This window comes from Epinephelus lanceolatus, chromosome 3, assembly GCF_041903045.1.
Source record: "Epinephelus lanceolatus isolate andai-2023 chromosome 3, ASM4190304v1, whole genome shotgun sequence".
In the NCBI taxonomy this organism is placed as follows: Eukaryota; Metazoa; Chordata; class Actinopteri; order Perciformes; family Serranidae; genus Epinephelus; species Epinephelus lanceolatus.
This window is the reverse complement of record NC_135736.1, coordinates 11281205-11299033: the sequence shown is the minus strand read 5'-3', so window position 1 is coordinate 11299033 and position 17829 is coordinate 11281205. Positions and strand designations below refer to the sequence as shown.

At 40.4% G+C, this 17829-nt stretch overlaps 2 protein-coding genes across 3 annotated transcripts; both read right to left on the bottom strand.

Annotated features, from left to right (window-relative positions):
* Nucleotides 1-565: 565 nt before the first annotated feature.
* On the bottom strand, nucleotides 566-4108 carry rnaseh2a (ribonuclease H2, subunit A). 2 transcript variants are annotated; one of them, XM_033623591.2, is made up of 9 exons: nucleotides 4016-4108; nucleotides 3590-3725; nucleotides 3307-3378; nucleotides 2967-3093; nucleotides 2782-2869; nucleotides 2439-2576; nucleotides 1665-1752; nucleotides 1371-1494; nucleotides 566-952 (listed from the first exon to the last, which is right to left on the bottom strand). In XM_033623591.2, the coding sequence occupies exons 2-9, from the start codon at nucleotides 3714-3716 to the stop codon at nucleotides 790-792; spliced, it is 927 nt and encodes a 308-aa protein (XP_033479482.2). In that variant the 5' UTR covers nucleotides 3717-3725; nucleotides 4016-4108; the 3' UTR covers nucleotides 566-789. The 2 variants fall into 2 exon arrangements, with proteins under 2 accessions (XP_033479482.2, XP_078021015.1); XM_078164889.1 differs by lacking the exon at nucleotides 4016-4108 and having other exon boundaries at nucleotides 3590-3738.
* Nucleotides 4109-7980: 3872 nt separating this feature from the next.
* Nucleotides 7981-11527, bottom strand: LOC117255036 (transcription factor SOX-10-like). Its single transcript, XM_033623589.2, has 4 exons — nucleotides 11416-11527; nucleotides 10366-11048; nucleotides 9682-9953; nucleotides 7981-9517 (listed from the first exon to the last, which is right to left on the bottom strand). Exons 2-4 carry the CDS (start codon nucleotides 10803-10805, stop codon nucleotides 8730-8732), a joined length of 1500 nt encoding a protein of 499 aa, XP_033479480.1. The 5' UTR covers nucleotides 10806-11048; nucleotides 11416-11527; the 3' UTR covers nucleotides 7981-8729.
* Nucleotides 11528-17829: the final 6302 nt, after the last annotated feature.

Sequence of the window (17829 nt, the reverse complement as noted above, 5' to 3'; positions counted from 1 at the left end):
GCTGACAATGCCATGGGTCCAAAACTGTTAGCTGGCATTCAAGCATACTTAGAGTATTACTCTTAAATCACACTTTATTAGCGAGTTCTGATATGAATTATAATCTAAGACTATTTTATTGAGGCGATGCTTAAATCTGGTATTGTTGTTTGTTTTTAGACAAAGTCTAATGTTTGACAACCTACTTTTCTATTCTTAAATGTTTTTAGTAATACATGTTTGTATTCCTCAAGTTCCAATGATACCCTGGAGAACTACACATAATTAACATAGTCTAAATGTAGTATATACATGATTTCAACATGTGTGGAACAAGCTGTGATGAACGGTTTTCATTCTGCAGTTGTCATATTGTGGAGGATATTCTGCATTTGTCCATGTCAGCCATGTGTTGGGACCCCAACTGTTCATGATTAACATGTTTTTCAAATCCCTGGTGTAGTTCTGTGTTAACGCCACCAGAGGGCAGCATAAGTATTAAAGATCACTACTTTTCAAACAATGTCTTTTTGCTTCTTTTGAAAGTATGGCGTAAAATGTAAAACAAAGGCTTTAAAGCAAAACGTGAGTTTTAAACATACTTTTATGTATTAAAAAAAACAGGTACAAAAAGGACAAATAAAGATAGCTCTACATTTATGTCTGTGTTAATGATACAAACATCAGGTCTGAAATGTTTAATTAAAGTCCACATCTTTACCCAAGACTTTACTGTCAAGGCTGCACATGAAATTATCACAGAGCTTTTGATTTCCTGTCTGTGTGCGCGTGTCCTTCACTGTGTTGTCTTCAGAGTGTGTCGAGGCTCTTCAGCCTCCGCTCAGTGAAGAAGCGGTGTGTCTGGTGGGTTGGGTTTTGGTTGTTACCTCCAGCTGATGCACTGAAGTAGGCCAGCATGGACCTGTTGTTCTGCCGCTGGGCTGCCTTCTCCCTGTCCTCTTCATCGTCGTCCCTGTGGAGAAATTTAACAAAACAGAACATTTTTATATTGTGGTTAGCTTTCATCTCCTGAAGTCAAAGGATTTACAAACACATTTAAGCGTGACCTGGGAATCAAAGGAGGTTGTGGTTTTTACACACTAACACATGCAAGTATCCTTAACTTAACACACACAAAATTTCAAAAGCAGTTTTTGACAAGCTTTTTTTTTGGCTTATATGGACTTGGATAAAAGCTGTAAACTATTTTAATGCATTAAGAAAATTCTTCTTATCTTCAAAATATTTGTTACTTAGTAGCACACTGAGTCATTTTCTCACAGCAGAATCACAGTGGGCACAGATAATGAAAGTCATGGTTTAATGCTGGTATTCTCTGCTTCTATACACCCAAGGATTTCGGTAAAAAATGAATTTTAAAGGCTCTTTACCAGTGGACAGTCACGCCCTTGCTCTCCATCAAGGTTTGGGCAGTGCTCCAACTAAATCGAACAAACTGAGGGTAACCGAACACTGCATCCAGGTACTTCAGCAGCCATGCTTTGGTCTTGGGGTCTGAAAACGTAGGAAAAAGAAATCAGTGTTTACATGCCGTTTTTACATGCAACGATAACCAACTTAGTCTTGTTTAAGTAACATTAGCAGTGACATGGAATTATAAAAAAAGAAATATCTGTTAATGTCATTATGGAAGGATAATTATCGCAGTTTATCGTTTAAGTTACCATTTGGATATCCTGACCCATAGTCTGTATCCACCTCTCCCAGGTCCTCAGCAAAGTTCCAGCCCTTTACAACACGATCCCTGGCCACCTGAAAATCAGCAGCAAAGAAAAATTGCCCGATTTTGAAACACCGCTTAAAATTTGGACAAGCATATTTTCAGCAGCAGCAAATGTGAGCTCTATAATCCATCTCTAATGTAACAAGGACATCCATGTAAGCAGTTGTGGCAACTCTAAGCTAGTGCTGCACGGTATACCAGTAATAGAAAGGTATCACAATACCCAGCTGTTTAAGACAGTACTATACCCCATTTTATTAGTACTGGTACTTTATGAATGACAGCGTTTTAATTAGAACTATGTTTCCTGTGAATTCATGTGCGACAGCAGCAAAATGCATGTGTGCAGCTCTGTGCTCTGGCAAGTGAAATGCCTCATGTAGCTGTCTGACTGTGCAACTGAGAAAATACATGCAATGTCTAGCGTAATGTTATTTACTTATTAAGTCTGTCGACCAATCAGAAATGGTGTTTCTGACTGTGATGGTGATGTTTGGCAAACATTTGGGCATAACATAATTTCTGGGTGTTTTTTTATTATTAAAAACAAAGAATTTCAAGTTCCATTACTTTTCCTGATGTTTAAGATTTTTGCCGTGGTGTCGTTTCAGTATCCGTATCGCAATATTCAGGGATATGTCGTATCAAATTCAGAATTCTGGTATTGTGACAACACTACTGTGAAGTGAGATCCAGTTGACTGTTGGTCACTAACCTTTGCACAGATGCTGGCCGCACTGACGATGGGGAAGAGGGAGTCGGCCTTTGGCCTCACAGTCACTTTGATACCTGGGAACAGCTTCGAGAGTTTCTCCTCATACTTCTCTGCTGGGCCGACTGTGTCTACAAATACCTGCAGGAAACCAGGTGGAGGTGGGCAGGCCAAGTAAGAAAGGACAGAGCAAAGTAAAAAAGACAAATGAGTGAAAATGAGAATATGTTGTCAAATGATGAATGTTTCCATCTTGGATCAGTTGTATGTATTCAGAACTTACAAATGCAGCACTATACAGTACATGAAGAGCATCCTTATATCCACAAGTTACTTGTGATCATACCTCTGTGAGCTGTACCCCGCTGTCCAAGGCATACTGTACTAGACCAATTGCTGTATCGTGTGAAAGGGCGTTCAGGTTGTATTTTGTCCTAACAAAAGCAGACATTTTGTCAGTGTGTGAACATAAAACACAGTTCTGAAAAAATAAGAAGTCCCTCTGTGTGTGATAATGTATGTGCCACATACCTCTGTAACATGCTGGTAGAGATAGTGTTTGGTGAGAGAATCTGCAGAGCCCAGCCTATATAACTTTTGGCTTCATCCAGTTTTTGGAAAAGATTCTCTCTTTCTGCCTCTGTTAGAGTCTTTGAATCTGATGAAGAAGTGACATAATGCATCAAGAGATGTTGCATTGCTTATTTTGCTTACTTGTTTTATGATCGTATTTTTAACTTATTGGACAAAGGAGAAGATGGCAAACTTCACATTTCTTCAGTAAGATGACATTGAGGATGAATATAAAGTATCACACTGTGCAACATCCTTCTAAAGGGCAATCTGCAGAGATGTAGACCAGCTGTATTACCTGCCACTTTCGATTCCTTCAGCTCCTCCTTTTTGGAAACTGGACAGAAACATATTCCATACACCATGGGCCCTGGATCAAAAAACAATGAACACTAAGTATGGATACCACAGTACAGTGGGTGCTAAAACAAATGGGAAATACATTCAAATCATGGCAGATGGTAAATCAAAACATTATCTCCATGATTAAATCTGAAGGACTGCAACAGAAGACGTAAGGTTGCAGTCTTATTAAATCACAGTAAGGTTTAGATTTATGGAAACATAAGACAACAGCATACCCAGCACAGGCCCCCTGCCCGCCTCGTCAATGCCCAGACAGCAGTCCTCAGTCCGGCAGACCTCAGGGATCTGAGAGGCCAGTCTGCAGCTGACAGAGTTGTCTGTTTCAAAGGGGCTGAGGTCCATGACAGCAGGCTGAGAGAGAACACTAGTTACATATTTATTTCATCATGTTCAAGTCTTACTCAATGTACAACTCTACCTCCTGACAACCTGCCATGCTAGCTACAGACAGATACACAGGTTTAAAGTTATTATGCTGCAAACGAAGACAAACGTTAGCTGACAGCTAACTAACGTTACTCAAACTGACATTTTCTACCAGAAACGTCGTCTGTTTACAAGTTTACAAGTACTTTAGACTCGTCAAAGAAACCCCTACAGTAACACACACCATGATACACGTTAACAGAGCTAATTTTTACCTATTTAAACGGTGACTGCACTTATAATGAACTTCGTGTTGTTTTCTGTCTGCGGCAGACTTGGCGCCTCTAGAATGACGTCACACACTTCTTCTTCGTCTTAATTTCTGGTTTGTTACCGCCACCAGTTGGCCTGGAGTGCCAAAAGTAACAGGTCAAAGTCATCTAAAACAGTGAAGGTTACATACCGGTAAGTGTTATCAGCAAAATATAATACCAGAGGTCAAATTACAACTAATTTCCCCTTTGAGAGTCTGATATTTTATATATTATATTGTTTAATTGCAAATTAGACTTTTTACATGTAAACGGAATGTTGTTAGAAATAGTAGAAAGTGAGCTAAATTCAACTAGGCCTGTTTTATGTGGGCCTGCTGATGATTGGAGAACACTTAACAGTGCATCATATTTTAAAAGATGACCTTTTGATTCTTAATCTGCAAAGCAACTACAGCTGTGAAATGAATATAGTGGAGTAGATCTTAGCCTACAATAAATAAATCCTAAATGTAGAGTAGGCCTAGAAGTAAAGTAGGATGAAGTACAGAGAATTTTACCTAAAAGTGATTTTATAGGGGCGTCGGTGGCTTAGTGGTAGAGCAGGCGCCCCATGTACAAGGCTGTTGCCACAGAGGCCCGGGCTCAACTCCAGCCTGTGGCCCCTTCACTGCATGTCTCTCTCTCTCCCCCCTTCACGCTTATCTGTCCTATCAATTAAAGGCTTAAAAATGCAAAAAAAAAATCTTAAAAAAAAGTGATTGTATAAATGTAATAATTACTTTCTATCAACAGAAATCCAAACAGCTGCTTTAATTTCAAACAAACAGCAACCCTTATGTTTAGCTTAGCTAAAGCCTTTCAATTTATCTTTATTTTTTGTGTTGTGTTTATTTATTAAGGACACATCATGTTAATTCAGTGGTCCTCAAACAGGTCCTAGTCCTCAGGGGAGTTTCAGAAGGTTCCCATAAAGTGGGGAATAGTGTCTTTTCACTATTTAATTCATGTCTGAAGTGAGCCCAGTGTTAGTAACAGTCATAAGAGTAACTGTTCTGATTGGTTTTACTTCCTCCTCCAGCAATAGAGTTCTCATCTTAATCATATCTTACAACCAAAATCTTATCAGATGGATGTCCCTAAAGCAAAATCTTATCAGATGGAGGCTCATGACCTAATTTGTATCAGTTAAGGGGGCTTGACATGAAAAAGGTTGAGATCCACTGTATTAATTAGCATTAGCCAAAATGTTTTTTGGCTAATGCTGACAAATTTTTTGCCATCTCTTGTCATATATGTTAAATGGTCATATCTGGAAAGACAAAAAGTGTTTCATATTAACTAGTCTGACTTACAGGATGTAGACTATGGATATACACTATGCTATTCCAGCATTCTCCTGTCCCTCTGCTATCTGTGTCAGAGGTGTAAATATAGACAGTGCAGGCAGTGCGATTGCACTGGGGCCCCTGGGGTGGAGAAGCCCGTAGAGAGAGCAGGTCCTTGCAAGTAATTCAGGTAGCCACCTTGGAAATATACCTGTTTTCAAAGTAAATGATAAAAAAAGAATATTATTAATTAAAACTTGGTGCCATTTGCTATGTATGTCCTCAAAAAGGCAAACCCATGCATCATTTCTTAAATGGTCAACTGTTTAGAACAAAATGACATGCTTTTTCTATATAAGTATAAAATCTATAGTTATACTATAAAATGATTCAATTAAATGATTAATTTCTTACTTTCTTCAATATTTTTGTCAGATATGAAATGATTGCTGGGTAATATGTATGCTGATATTGTCCAGTGTCAAGTCTCTGTTTGTGTCAATTCAAAATATACACGATAGCATGCAGGCCCGTCATAATAGTGTGAACTGGGGCCCGTTGTAACTTCCTTACACCACTAATCAGCGTGCTGTCATTTTGCAGGGGCACCATCACAGCATCCTGGGCATCGCACAGCCTGTGAACATTGTGATTGGACTAAAGAAAAACAGAGTGTTTCTCTGCTATCCTAAAATAATAATGGGTGTTTCCAGAGTGCTGTTGAGATAGGCAGATTTCCCCTTATGGGGTAAATATTTACCAGGGACCCAAATTGACGTCTTCTAGGCTTTGCCTCAAGGCTCTTCACATTTAAGCTGATGTTGTCCTTGATGATGCACAAGTACTCAAATTACCACAAATCAGGTAACAAACAGTGAATGAGGATGCTCAGCTGGTAGTTCAGCCCTGAAAACAGATAAAAAAATAAATATGTACTTTTTTGTAACATAGGTTTCTGTGTATCTTCAGTGCTTTTTGCTGCCTTGTTAACTACTATTGAGATTCCCCAGATTCAAAACCCTGAGAGCCAATATAAATTGTCACAGATCAGTAAGGTTTATTTTCAGTGTAAGCATTTATACATTTTCCATTCTCAAATATTTTCTGACTTTTATTATCAGAAAGATAAGCCTGAGGCTGGAACAACAGCTGTTGAAGTTTTGTCCTGTTAGTTTCCCCTCCAACCCCATTATCTTTTATTCTTTTCATGCTCACAGTATGATTGATTGAATCGATCTGAGTTCTCTGAGTGTCATAAACCAACTGTAGTTTATGTAATTTATGGTGAAAAATGAACCTCTTCCCCCTGCTTTGGACTGCTCTGTGAATTACCTTCCCTTTTCTACCAAATGAATTCTGAATCAAAATTTAAATCTCTCACTCCTCATTCTGGATATATTTTTGCTAAAGACCACCATAGCTGTCATCACCCTTGTTTTACATCTCCCTCATACACAATCTTACTCCAATTAACTTAACATTTTGATTTCAGATGCCTGACTGAATGGGTTTGAACTGCAGCTGTATGTGGAGGCAGGGAGGGAGCCTCAGGTGGAGAGGAGAAGGCAGAGTGAAAGGAAAGCCATGTACAAAAGTCCAAGTGTACGCTGGTTACTGAGCTGAAATTGGCCTTGCCTTTGGCTCTTTACACCCACCCCTTCTCTCTCCTTCTGTCCCTCTCCCTCGCTGAATGGCTCCCTTTGTCTTTCCCAGTAACACGCAGTCCCCAGCCGATTAAATGTGGGGAATTAGTAGTCAATTTTAGCCTACCACACACACAAACACACTAAACAGCTTAGGTTGGTGGGGCACTGATTGTGTTGTTATTACAGTTCACACGTCAGCAGCATGTTTTTAATTTCTTTTTTTTCACCCCTCACTTGCTCACCGCTCCATGTGTTATCTCTGAACCATCACTGCTGCATAAAATAACGCTCTTACACATGATTTTTTTTTATAAATAAATTGATTTAATAGATGACAACAATAAAATTTCAACATTGCTTTTCTTGTATGGAAGCAAAATACTCAAGTGAATGTATAGCAAACACTTTACAAAACTATCCAGAATTATACAAAATGGAAGAAGCAAAGGTGTGACACACAATGCATTATTACTTACATAAAAAATAATAACTACATGGTAAGAGGGTCAGTATAAAATGATAAAGAATGCATCACATCATAAAGGTGAAGCCTGTGGTAATGACCATTATTCACATTGCTGAGGAGGAAGAGGGCAATTTGGGTACAATATAGGACAAACTGCAAAGACGAAAACATGCTTTTGGCCCACATGCAGTGCAGAGCGGTCGTACATGTGATTCTAATCCTTAAGCAGGACCCGAAGCTGGCCAATTATCTGAAAAGATTTGGTTGAGACTTTGTACTTATAGATTTTAACTCAGTTATTGGAAAAAAAAATCAGATGCGAATCAGCAAAATGTTAGGCACTCAAAAAGCAAAAAGGAAGACTGAAGCGGAGGTTTCTGAAAGTCTGAATACCTTTATCATTATTTGATCAGGTATCCAGTGTCGTATTTTTCCTTTGCTATTGGCACAAAATTTACAGAGTTGAGGTAAGTGTCCAAAACTGAGCGTCAAGCTAAAATACATCTTTAAGAGCTTCCTTTCCCTCTCTTTTTCCTTTTTTTTCCCCTTAAATGCTTAATTCTTCAGTTCAGTGAAGTCAGAAATTCAGAGTGTACTATCATGAAAAAAAAAAGGTTGCAACTATCCTTTTCTGGCCACAAAAGAACAACCCCAGGGAATATCTTATTGAAACAAAATATGCTTTTCCCAAAGCAGTGGTGCAGATGTATTAGTGTAATATCAAATCAGTCACAATAAAGTTACACCCTAGGATATCAACAACAACAATAAACTTACTACACATATAAAATAACACAATAACATCAAAAACATCTGCTTTAGTTTGGTTAATAAAATCTGATTATGTCAGTCGAAACCCATCGTTTCCAGGTCAAATCAGAGTCACTCATCAATGCATCGTCTGTTCACTCTCAGCGTCTCACTTGTCTACTTCTTGTATACAAACTTACTGTACATCCCGACTTATAAAATTTATGATGGCACACATTTGTTAAGGTTTATTTAATTTTTGATTGGCAGTTCACCCATGATTCACACTTTATATTGTGTGAGTTTGTGGCTGTTTTTTAAACTGTGTAAGGCCCCTGTGGATGCGTCTTGCATTATATTGGCTAAAAAAGTAAAAACCTCTAACATCAATATGGCACGGGCACACACACACACACACACACACACATGCACACACACATACACATTCACACACTCATATATTTGCACACCCACAGACAGATCCACTCACACACTTCCCATATTTCCCTCTGCTCAGCTGGTCTCCCTCAAGGTCTTGTGAGTGTGGTGTAAACAGGCTGCTCCCAGTGTGTGGGGCTGTGAGAGGGGGCCACGCTGGAGGGGTCTCCTATGGTAGTGTACAGAGGCCTCTGTGTAGGGCCCATGTAGGAGAAGGCTGAGTACAGCCCCGGGGCCTGGCTGGAGTGGGCATAGTATGCCCCGGGGGCCTGGTGCTCTCCGTACTCAAACTGAGCCCTGGAGGCCAGCGAGGGGAAAGCAGAGCCATAATGAGGGAGGCTGAGCGGGGTGTAGGTGACATGGGTGCCTGAAGAGGGAGAGGACGAGGCCTCGGCGTAGTGGCTCCCGGCCGCTGACTCGCTCTTGATCTGGGCCTTGGAGGGGTCGGAGGAAGACGGAGAGGCCTGAGGCTGCTGCTGTTGTTTGGAGAGCCATGCTGAGTGACCACTGGCAGCAGCCAGGGCATAGGCGTAAGATGAAGCTGAGGATCCAGCCGTAGGGGCACCGGTTCCACTCTGCGGGTGGCCATTTGGCGGAAGGTATTGGTCGAACTCGTTTACGTCAAACGGTTCAATGTTGGACATCACCTCGTGGCTTATCTCGCCAATGTCCATGGTGCCAAAGTCGATGTGGGGTTTAGCGCTCGAAGATGATGGACCACCAGATGCCCCTTCAGCCCCCACCCCAAGAGCTCCCCTGGACCCCCCTGATCCTCCGGCCGCTCCTGCTGCCCCCTCCCTCTTGGCATCTGACAGTTTCCCAGACTGGAGTTCTGTCTTTGGGGTGGTGGGGGGCGTGGGTGGGCTGTGACCCTGACCTAGAGGAAAGAGGAGAAGGAAGAGTATTGGTCAGGTGAACTCTGACGACAAAGTTTAATTGTCTCCTTTTATCAAACTTTGATTTAGATTAGATTTTATGTTATCAACCAAATATCTCTTGAAATATCAAAATGTAAATTGATTACTGTGTCCAAACTCCTACCAGCAGGATGGTGGTGGTGATGGTGGTGGTGGTGCAGGTCACCCAGGGGAGACCCAGCCCCACCGTTGTGCTCCAGATGCAGGGTCTTGTAGTGTGACTGGGAGTGGCTGGCCTCCCCTTCCCCCTGGCTGTCGGACTCATTAGCAGGCGCTAGTTTGCCGTTTTTGCGTCTCCGGGGCTGATACTTGTACTCCGGGTAGTCCTTCTTGTGCTGTTTCCTCAGCCTCTCCGCCTCCTCGATGAATGGCCTCTTGTCGCTTTCGTTCAGCAGCCTGGGGGGAGAAAAACAAGGGGGGGATTTTAGTCTTGCAGACCCCCTGGATTAATGTCAAAGTAATTTATTAGAATATGGCTGAAAATTAAAATATTGTCTCATTATACCCCGTGCGTAATGGATAAATGCCGGAAAAGAGGAGGGTAAGGCATTTAGGCTGGTATAAAGCCATTTAGTACACAGTATACATAATATAAATTAACACAACGTAAAAAAAAACAAAAAAAACAAGTTTATATTTTTGGTGTTTTTCTTGTGTGTAGTCAGCTAGTTAAGTTTATAATTTGCCCACTTTCTACATTTGAGTTCTGATCTTATCCCCCCGTCTCATTTACGCACAGGCGACACAGGAAATGTGCGACTGTGTGGCCACACTGTTCTTTTTTATGGAACAACCAGCCCATACAAACCTCCACAGTTTGCCCAAGGTCTTGCTGAGCTCCGCGTTGTGCAGGTGGGGGTACTGGTCGGCCAGTTTCCTCCTCGCCGCTTGCGCCCACACCATGAAGGCGTTCATGGGCCTCTTGACGTGGGGCTTAGCTTTGTTTCCGTTGTTAACGCGCACCGGCATAGGCACAAGTGTCCAGTCATATCCGTCCAGCACCTGACTGACCGCCTCCCTGATGCCGATCGGAAAGCGATCGTCCTCGATCTCTGATTTGGCTCTATCCCCTCCATCCTCCTCGCTCCCATCCGCGACACAGAGCGAGGTCAGCTGCTGCGGCGGCCCGGTCAGAGGTGAGTCCTGGCGGGTTGGCGCTCCGGGTTGAGTCGGTGACAGGGAGTGACCATCGTCTGACCCTCCCGGACTCAGTTCCGCCTCAGACAGGCTGTGCTCCTCACCGGACATTATTTATGTATTTGTTTTTACCTTGAACTAATGACAAGACAACCAACCAACTAATGCAAAACTTCTTTTTAAGGAGTCCAAACTATTCACTGGAGGCTAACTGATTGGTTCAAACTGAATAAGATGTCTGCGACGATCCCAGTTATTGCTGACTCTTCTCAGGCAAAGCCATAATGCTGCGTAAAAGTGTCCAAATCCTTTCCACCGTCGGCTGGAAATCCGTTTCAGCAAAACCAGTTACACCTGAAAACCATTTGAAGTATAATAAAAACAATTTAGTCCTAAAAAGTCCACACATGGGGAAAATATAATTTTAGTATTAATATGAATCAAACATAACCCGCTATATTCAGCTAAACACGGTGAAAGAGTTGGCGGATTAAATGTGTCCATATAACTACATCTCTAGCCAATAATAATAACAGCAATATTGATCATGCTATTTGGACCAAAGAACCGCATCCAAAAATATATTTTTTTTTATCAAAACCCATTAATACTAAACATCTTCCAATTAAGAATAAAATCCTATAACTGGCACATAAATACTAATATGAAATATTTTTCTTTTATCGTATGAATTTAGTTTTTAAAAAATTACATAACTTACCAATTTAGATGTCCAGTGGTTCAACATGGGAGTGTGTGTGGCTGACTGTAGAGCCGATGAATGGCTGCTCTGTGTGGCAACACCGGAGCTTAAAGAGCGCCTTGTGAGGAGGACTGGGAGAAAAAAAAAAGTGATTGAAAGTGGAAAACATTCCCAGAGAGGCAGCATTCCAGCACACAGTCAGCCCCGCCCCCTCGGCACAGCACCGCGCCCCGATTGGTCCTCTAATTATCCCGCTGCTCTCTGATTGGACGGCAGCAACTCACTGTTAATGCCCGTCTGTCCATCACTGCAACATTTCCAACAGAGAAGAGGTGAGATTTTTACATCGGAGTGGCTTAAATGACTCTACAGTGCGCCCATTTAGAGGCAGGAGAAGGCCAGCTTTGTTGGACGTGTTGACATGTTCTATCAAACAAATAAACAATCATGAGGAGAGTTATTGCCTCGTGTGGTCACGTTCCTCAAAAAAATCAAAAGTTCAGCCCTGATTTAACTGGAGTCCGTTTGATAGCTACAGGAAATAAAGCGTACATCTTTGAGTTATCATCTTTATAATAACAAATAAAATCTTTTAAAACATATCAGAGACAAAGTAGATGAACTGTAGCTGATTTTAAAAGAAAATGCAACAGATAAATAGTATAATAAATTAAGGAAAGCTTTGGTTAGTGATTAATAATGTCATAAAATCAATGATACTTAAATTTGGCATCGATATCTGATGAAAAGTTTTAAATTCATTTCATTACTTACTACAGTCACTACAAGCACAATAAATTAAATCATCAATTGATGCAACTTTTACAAAAGTCTTAATTAGAGAGGATATAATGGGTTCACCAAAAGTGGGTGACTTTATGGCAAATATGCTAGAGCTCCAGTATAACTATATTCACTCACAACCATTCAGTTTTTGTGAAATGTTACAGAAACAAAGCACGATGTAACATTTGACATCCTTGATGAGATGTCAACTACCCACTATATTTGGGGTGGATGTGGGGGACATGCCCCCCTCAATAATTAGAGCATGTGCATTTATTGTCCCCCCAAATGAAAACATGAAAGTAGCAGAGGACTTTTGACAAAATTAAACACATTTCCACCATAAATGGAAGCAAAAAGGCAAAAATTGATGCATGAAAATTCACTAATATGCAGGTAATTAAGTGTTCGATGCTCAATAGTTCCTGGGATCCAACCCCAACCCCTATATCATAGCCTATGGGCTCTGTGTGCCCCTCATTATTAAAACAAAACCTACACCCTTGCTACTATCTCTACATGACAGCTTTAACATCTTGAGCAATGATGTACATTATTAAATTAAAATGGAAGATCATGTGTGTGGCATTAAACATAGCCTACTTAAAGAGGTGTCCCACTTTACCTGAAAACACTGTTCACTGGACAGATACAAGACAAATAAAGATGACATGACATTGGCCAGAGACACCATTGCTTTATTAAAATATACAGTAGCCAATATTATGTCAAGTTAAATTATATTTACTTAAAAACTCATGTTTTTAGGTGCCTTAACACATGCCAATCAGTCTGTTTTAGTTATAACCACGCCCACAACGAGGATGTTCCATATACATAAATTATATTGGTTCCAGAGAGTCAAATGGCCAAACAATGTGTTGCTTAAATGTCCCACTTTTCCTGAACTCATTGACTTTAGTCTGTGTTTTAGAAATCAGCAGATAAACTTTAGACCTCATCAACTTTAACTTAAAGTTATTACATCATATCGGAAATGCAGATCGATGTGGAATTCTTTTATTCAGATCAAACCAGAATTAATTTATCAACGATTATATCTAATAGTCTAATCGAGCTGTTTTCTATATAACTGTAGGTTGGAGATTAAAAGATAAACTTTCTAAACAGTAAAATAACTCCTCCAGCCTGACTAAACATTGAGAATAATTTCTTAAAACAAATACATGTCACCTTTTCTTAAATGAAATGAATAAGAAATCTTTCCAACACTTTATAAATTGTCTTTCCCAATGTTTTTGTGCATAAAGGCTGCAGCAGTGAAAAGGTTGATCTGTGCTTGCAGGCCATGATTTGTGCCGATAAAGCATGGCGTGATGGGAAGGGAGAGAACCGACTTAGCAGCATCTGATGCGCACCCGGACACACACACACACACACACACACACACACACACATACACACGCTCAAAATGAATACAACAATAACCCCTGTGTGTCCGTTGCCTCTCATGTTGAGCCTGACTCTCGGTTTTCTCCCTCTCTCTCTCTCCTCTCTCTTTGCTCTCTTTGTCTCCATCTCAGGTGAATTGTAGCCATGTGATCAAACGCCCAAGCCTCTATCCATTAACCCTCGTAAATGAAAAAAATGGGGGAACAAAAAGCAGTTTTGTGCTGCAAACATGGAAAAAATTGATAACAGAGAGCGATGTGTGCGTCTTTCTCCCCTTATGTCCGAGCATAGACACCAGTCGCGCACACATAGAAAATACTCTGCAGCAGACGGGACACATGGAGCTCTCTCTGTTTCTGCCGCTGCGACACTTTTCTGTCTCTAAACACTCTCCAAAGCACCTGGATCTGGGCCTCGGAGGTGCTGATGGTAGGGGGGCTTGTGTTTGGAGATGATGGGGGTGATGGGTTGGTGGTGGAGGGGAGGGGGAGGTGGGGGACACCTCCATGCTGCACCCCAGCGAGCCAAGCAGCACCACTGGGATCCTGCATGAGGCCTCCGAGGCTTGTGAAGTGAGTGTTTTTGTCTGTGCTGTGGTCGGTACGAGGAGGATTGTTTGGCAGGAAAATGTGTTGGAAAATGTGCGTCGTTCTGCGGCTTGTTCACTAGGTTTCCAGAGACCAGAGGAAGCTGCGGTTTTACGGAGGGTGTTTAGATAGTGCAGCTGGATGTAAATGGCCCCCCAGGGAGTCTGTCAGACGGTGTCAGTGTCTGCACTGAGGAAATCAAGCGCAGAATTTAATCATTGAAATTGGCCATAAAATATTGGATTTAATCGTCAGGATGCTGAGTTAAAAACAGCCTCATATCATTCTTATATAACCTATGACATATTCGGCTACTCAGTAATAACTTTATCATAAGGCGTTAGGTCTTTATGTTGCTGTATGTGCCAGTGAAGTGACTTTGTAATGACTTTTACAATTCTGTGACATTATTATTATTATTATTATTATTATTATTATTATTATTATTATTCTTTTATATCACCTCACTTTGACTTAACAATAATTTATTTCTCGTAGTGGTTACTACATTGTCGTTGTAAAATTTCTACTTAAAAGGCCATTTTATAGTTAAGCTTAAGGCGGTTCCGTTTCTTATTAAACAGTTTTGTTAGTTATTTTGGAAATTGCCGACAGAAAGTTTGTTTAAAAAAAAGATTTAGGAAGTTGGACTCCTACAGAATTATCTGAACATATTTTTTTCATGTTGAAAAGTATTTTAAGATAAAAGCAGTAATATGTAGCGGCTGTTTTATAATTAGCAGGGAAATACAATTTGTGTTCAGGACAAGTTTTCTATTTCATAGGCCTATGTAATTATGTGCGCTCAAAAAGCTGAATGATCAAGTGTTTGGAGCTGAGACAAATAAAACGGACTGCTTTGCTCCGACACACAAAAAACAAAATTAAAGCTGTATGAGATTTTCGTTTTATTATTTTTGCGTGTGTATTATTAGCTACAGTATAAATTAAGGTTATTAAAATCGGTAATAATGGAACAAACGGAGGAAAAGAAAGCAGCCATTAGAATATTGTCTAAACGAGATTTCCAGTGTTTAAGATAATAATGTCCTATCCATGTTTTTCTTAAATTCAGTGTGTTTTTTATACATTAAAATCATCGAATAAAATGTAACGAAAGAGGCAGACTTTCCAGTGGTGCCTTCACGGTCCGTTCTTTCAATCAGTTGTGATTTAAGTGTGTCACATAGGCCTCAAGAAGCTGCTTGACACTTATAATGTGCTCCCGTTGGGCTTTAATTTCTTTGCACTAAGACAATCTTGATTAATCTCTGACGATGTTTATTCTGATAAATACTGTATGTGGTTTTATGATTTTATTGTCACTCCGTCACTCCCTCCTTGTTTGCCTGCAGGTCTTTTGTTCTCCAGCTGGAGTTCAGCTGAGAATAGGCCTCAGTTTTCTCTAAATCAGCTGAATTGTGCCTCTAATTATCAGACATGTGTCTTCAAAATATTTGAATTTCAAATGACTTTATATTTTGTTTATACTTTTAAATTAGTGGTCTACATTTTTTTTCTACCATTTGTATTTTAGATATTCAGTGAAAACAATTTGACTCTGAGAAAAATGATGAACTTCAAGCTTGAAAGTTGAAAAAAGCAAATAGAGAAAAGTGGATTTCAAACTCCTTCAGTTTTCCCCAGAGTCTGCAGTGATGAGATGAGCACCCAGCACTGATTTAATATAGAGACATAATGAACTCATTTATTTATCTCATATCTTTGATAATCTCTGGACTACTTTTTGTCCTTGGGCATAGTTTAACGTCATAGGCTTCATGAGATTTTTCATTTACCTGATCTTTGAATATGCTGCACAAGTTTTAAAGAAATTTTTATTCTATCACTGAAGACTCCAAAAGATTTTTTTAAATGGTTAAATGCCACATCTGATAGTTTCCTTTTTTTTAAGGTAAGTAGCTAACTTGATTTATAGGAAATGAAACAACTCATGGATATTTCACCTATTACCCAAAGCTAATCAAAGAGATATCACCTGTTTTGTTTTTTCCTTTATGTATTTCATATTTACTGCTGAAACATTTGTAACCTTGCATTTGGCTTGGGATCTAAACATGCACTTTCAGACATTTTCTATGTCCTGTGTGAAACTATCATGGGCCCTCAGGGCAGCTGTAACTTGTTGGAAAATAGAGCTCACATGGTCGCATCAGTGTCTGCGCTAACCTGCCATGTGACTGCTGTAATGGGCCTTTCCATGGCTCCACAGACCACTGGGTCACAAGAAGCCCGTTTCCTGCGGCTCCTGGGAAAGAGCGGGGAGAGGATGGGAGGATGAGGTCTCATGATCAGCAAGGGAGGGTCAAAGAGTCAGCCTTCAGGTGCACACTTAGTCACGGGCAGGTGTGATTGGGATGAAACTGATCTTAAGAGATGAGTTCAAGGTTTATGTCTGAGAACATCTTATATGATAGATGTTTTTAGATAGAAAATTAGGCGATGAGGTGGTGGAAAGGACAAAGAAAGGAGAAGAAGAAAGAAAAAGAGAACGTCCTTTTCACTTTGGCCTTACTACTTGAACAACCCCCGGGGGAAATTCCTGAAATCTGATGATGGATGGAGAGAAAAGGCAAGAGAGGGAAAAACAGAGAGATGCAGATAGTGTGAGAAAGAGTGTGTGTGAGAAGGATGCAGATAAGAGAAGCATGCACAGCGGTCAAATATTCACATGCTGGGTCACATTCTGCATTAAACTGATGTATAATTGGTGGAAAGCATTCAGTCCCATGTCAATAGGCACATTTTGGCCTGAAATGAATGGCGTCATTTGTTCCCAGTGATGACAAACTCGACAAAAGGATCTGAAATGATATGTCAGAAATGGTGAGGATTGGAGCAGAAGTATGTTTTCTCCTTTCGGAGGCTCAGATTTTATAACAAAGTGTCCCAGTTAGTTTGAAAATGAACTTTATCTGTCAATACAAGTTGTTTCTCGTGCCATGGCCTTCCTTTGCATTTTTTTGGTTTGTGTCAAACACTGCATTTAATTCATAAACGCCATCCATTTCCTCTCAGTGTTTGTGTGAAAAACAGTCGAGGTCAGTGCTTTTCTGTGGGGAATTCCAGCTCTGAATCTAGACTGTCAATTAAACTGAACCTCATGTGACTCAAGTAGTTCAACTCAGACTTTCACGCTGTCCTTTACATCTGAATCAGAACTTCTCCTTTAGCTGATTTCTGAGAGCCGTGTGGTGATTACACTAGACATCACTGACGGAGGAGACAACATGTCTTCCTCTTCTGAGGTTTTGGGTGTCAATAGCATTCAGCCATAACTGAGGAGCACGGTATCTTGCCTTAACTCTCTGGAGCTGAATGTCATGAAGTATTTACACATGAAATGAAGAATATGTGAAAAACAAGGGTCGTGTTGGGACCTCTGACGAATCTGCTAACTGACTTGTTGGGTGTCTCAAAATCTTTTATTTTGAAGTTGAAATTAGGAAGAAAATGGTGGATTTGATTACACTGAGGGCTGCAGGTGTTTTCTGGGTTCATCACTTGACTTATGCATCATGCAGACTGTGTAAGTGTTGATGATGCGGTGACATGCCATCCATGGGGATGAATAAAAAATGATTCTGCTATCTGACCTCTGTCACTCCCTTTTTTCCCATTCTCA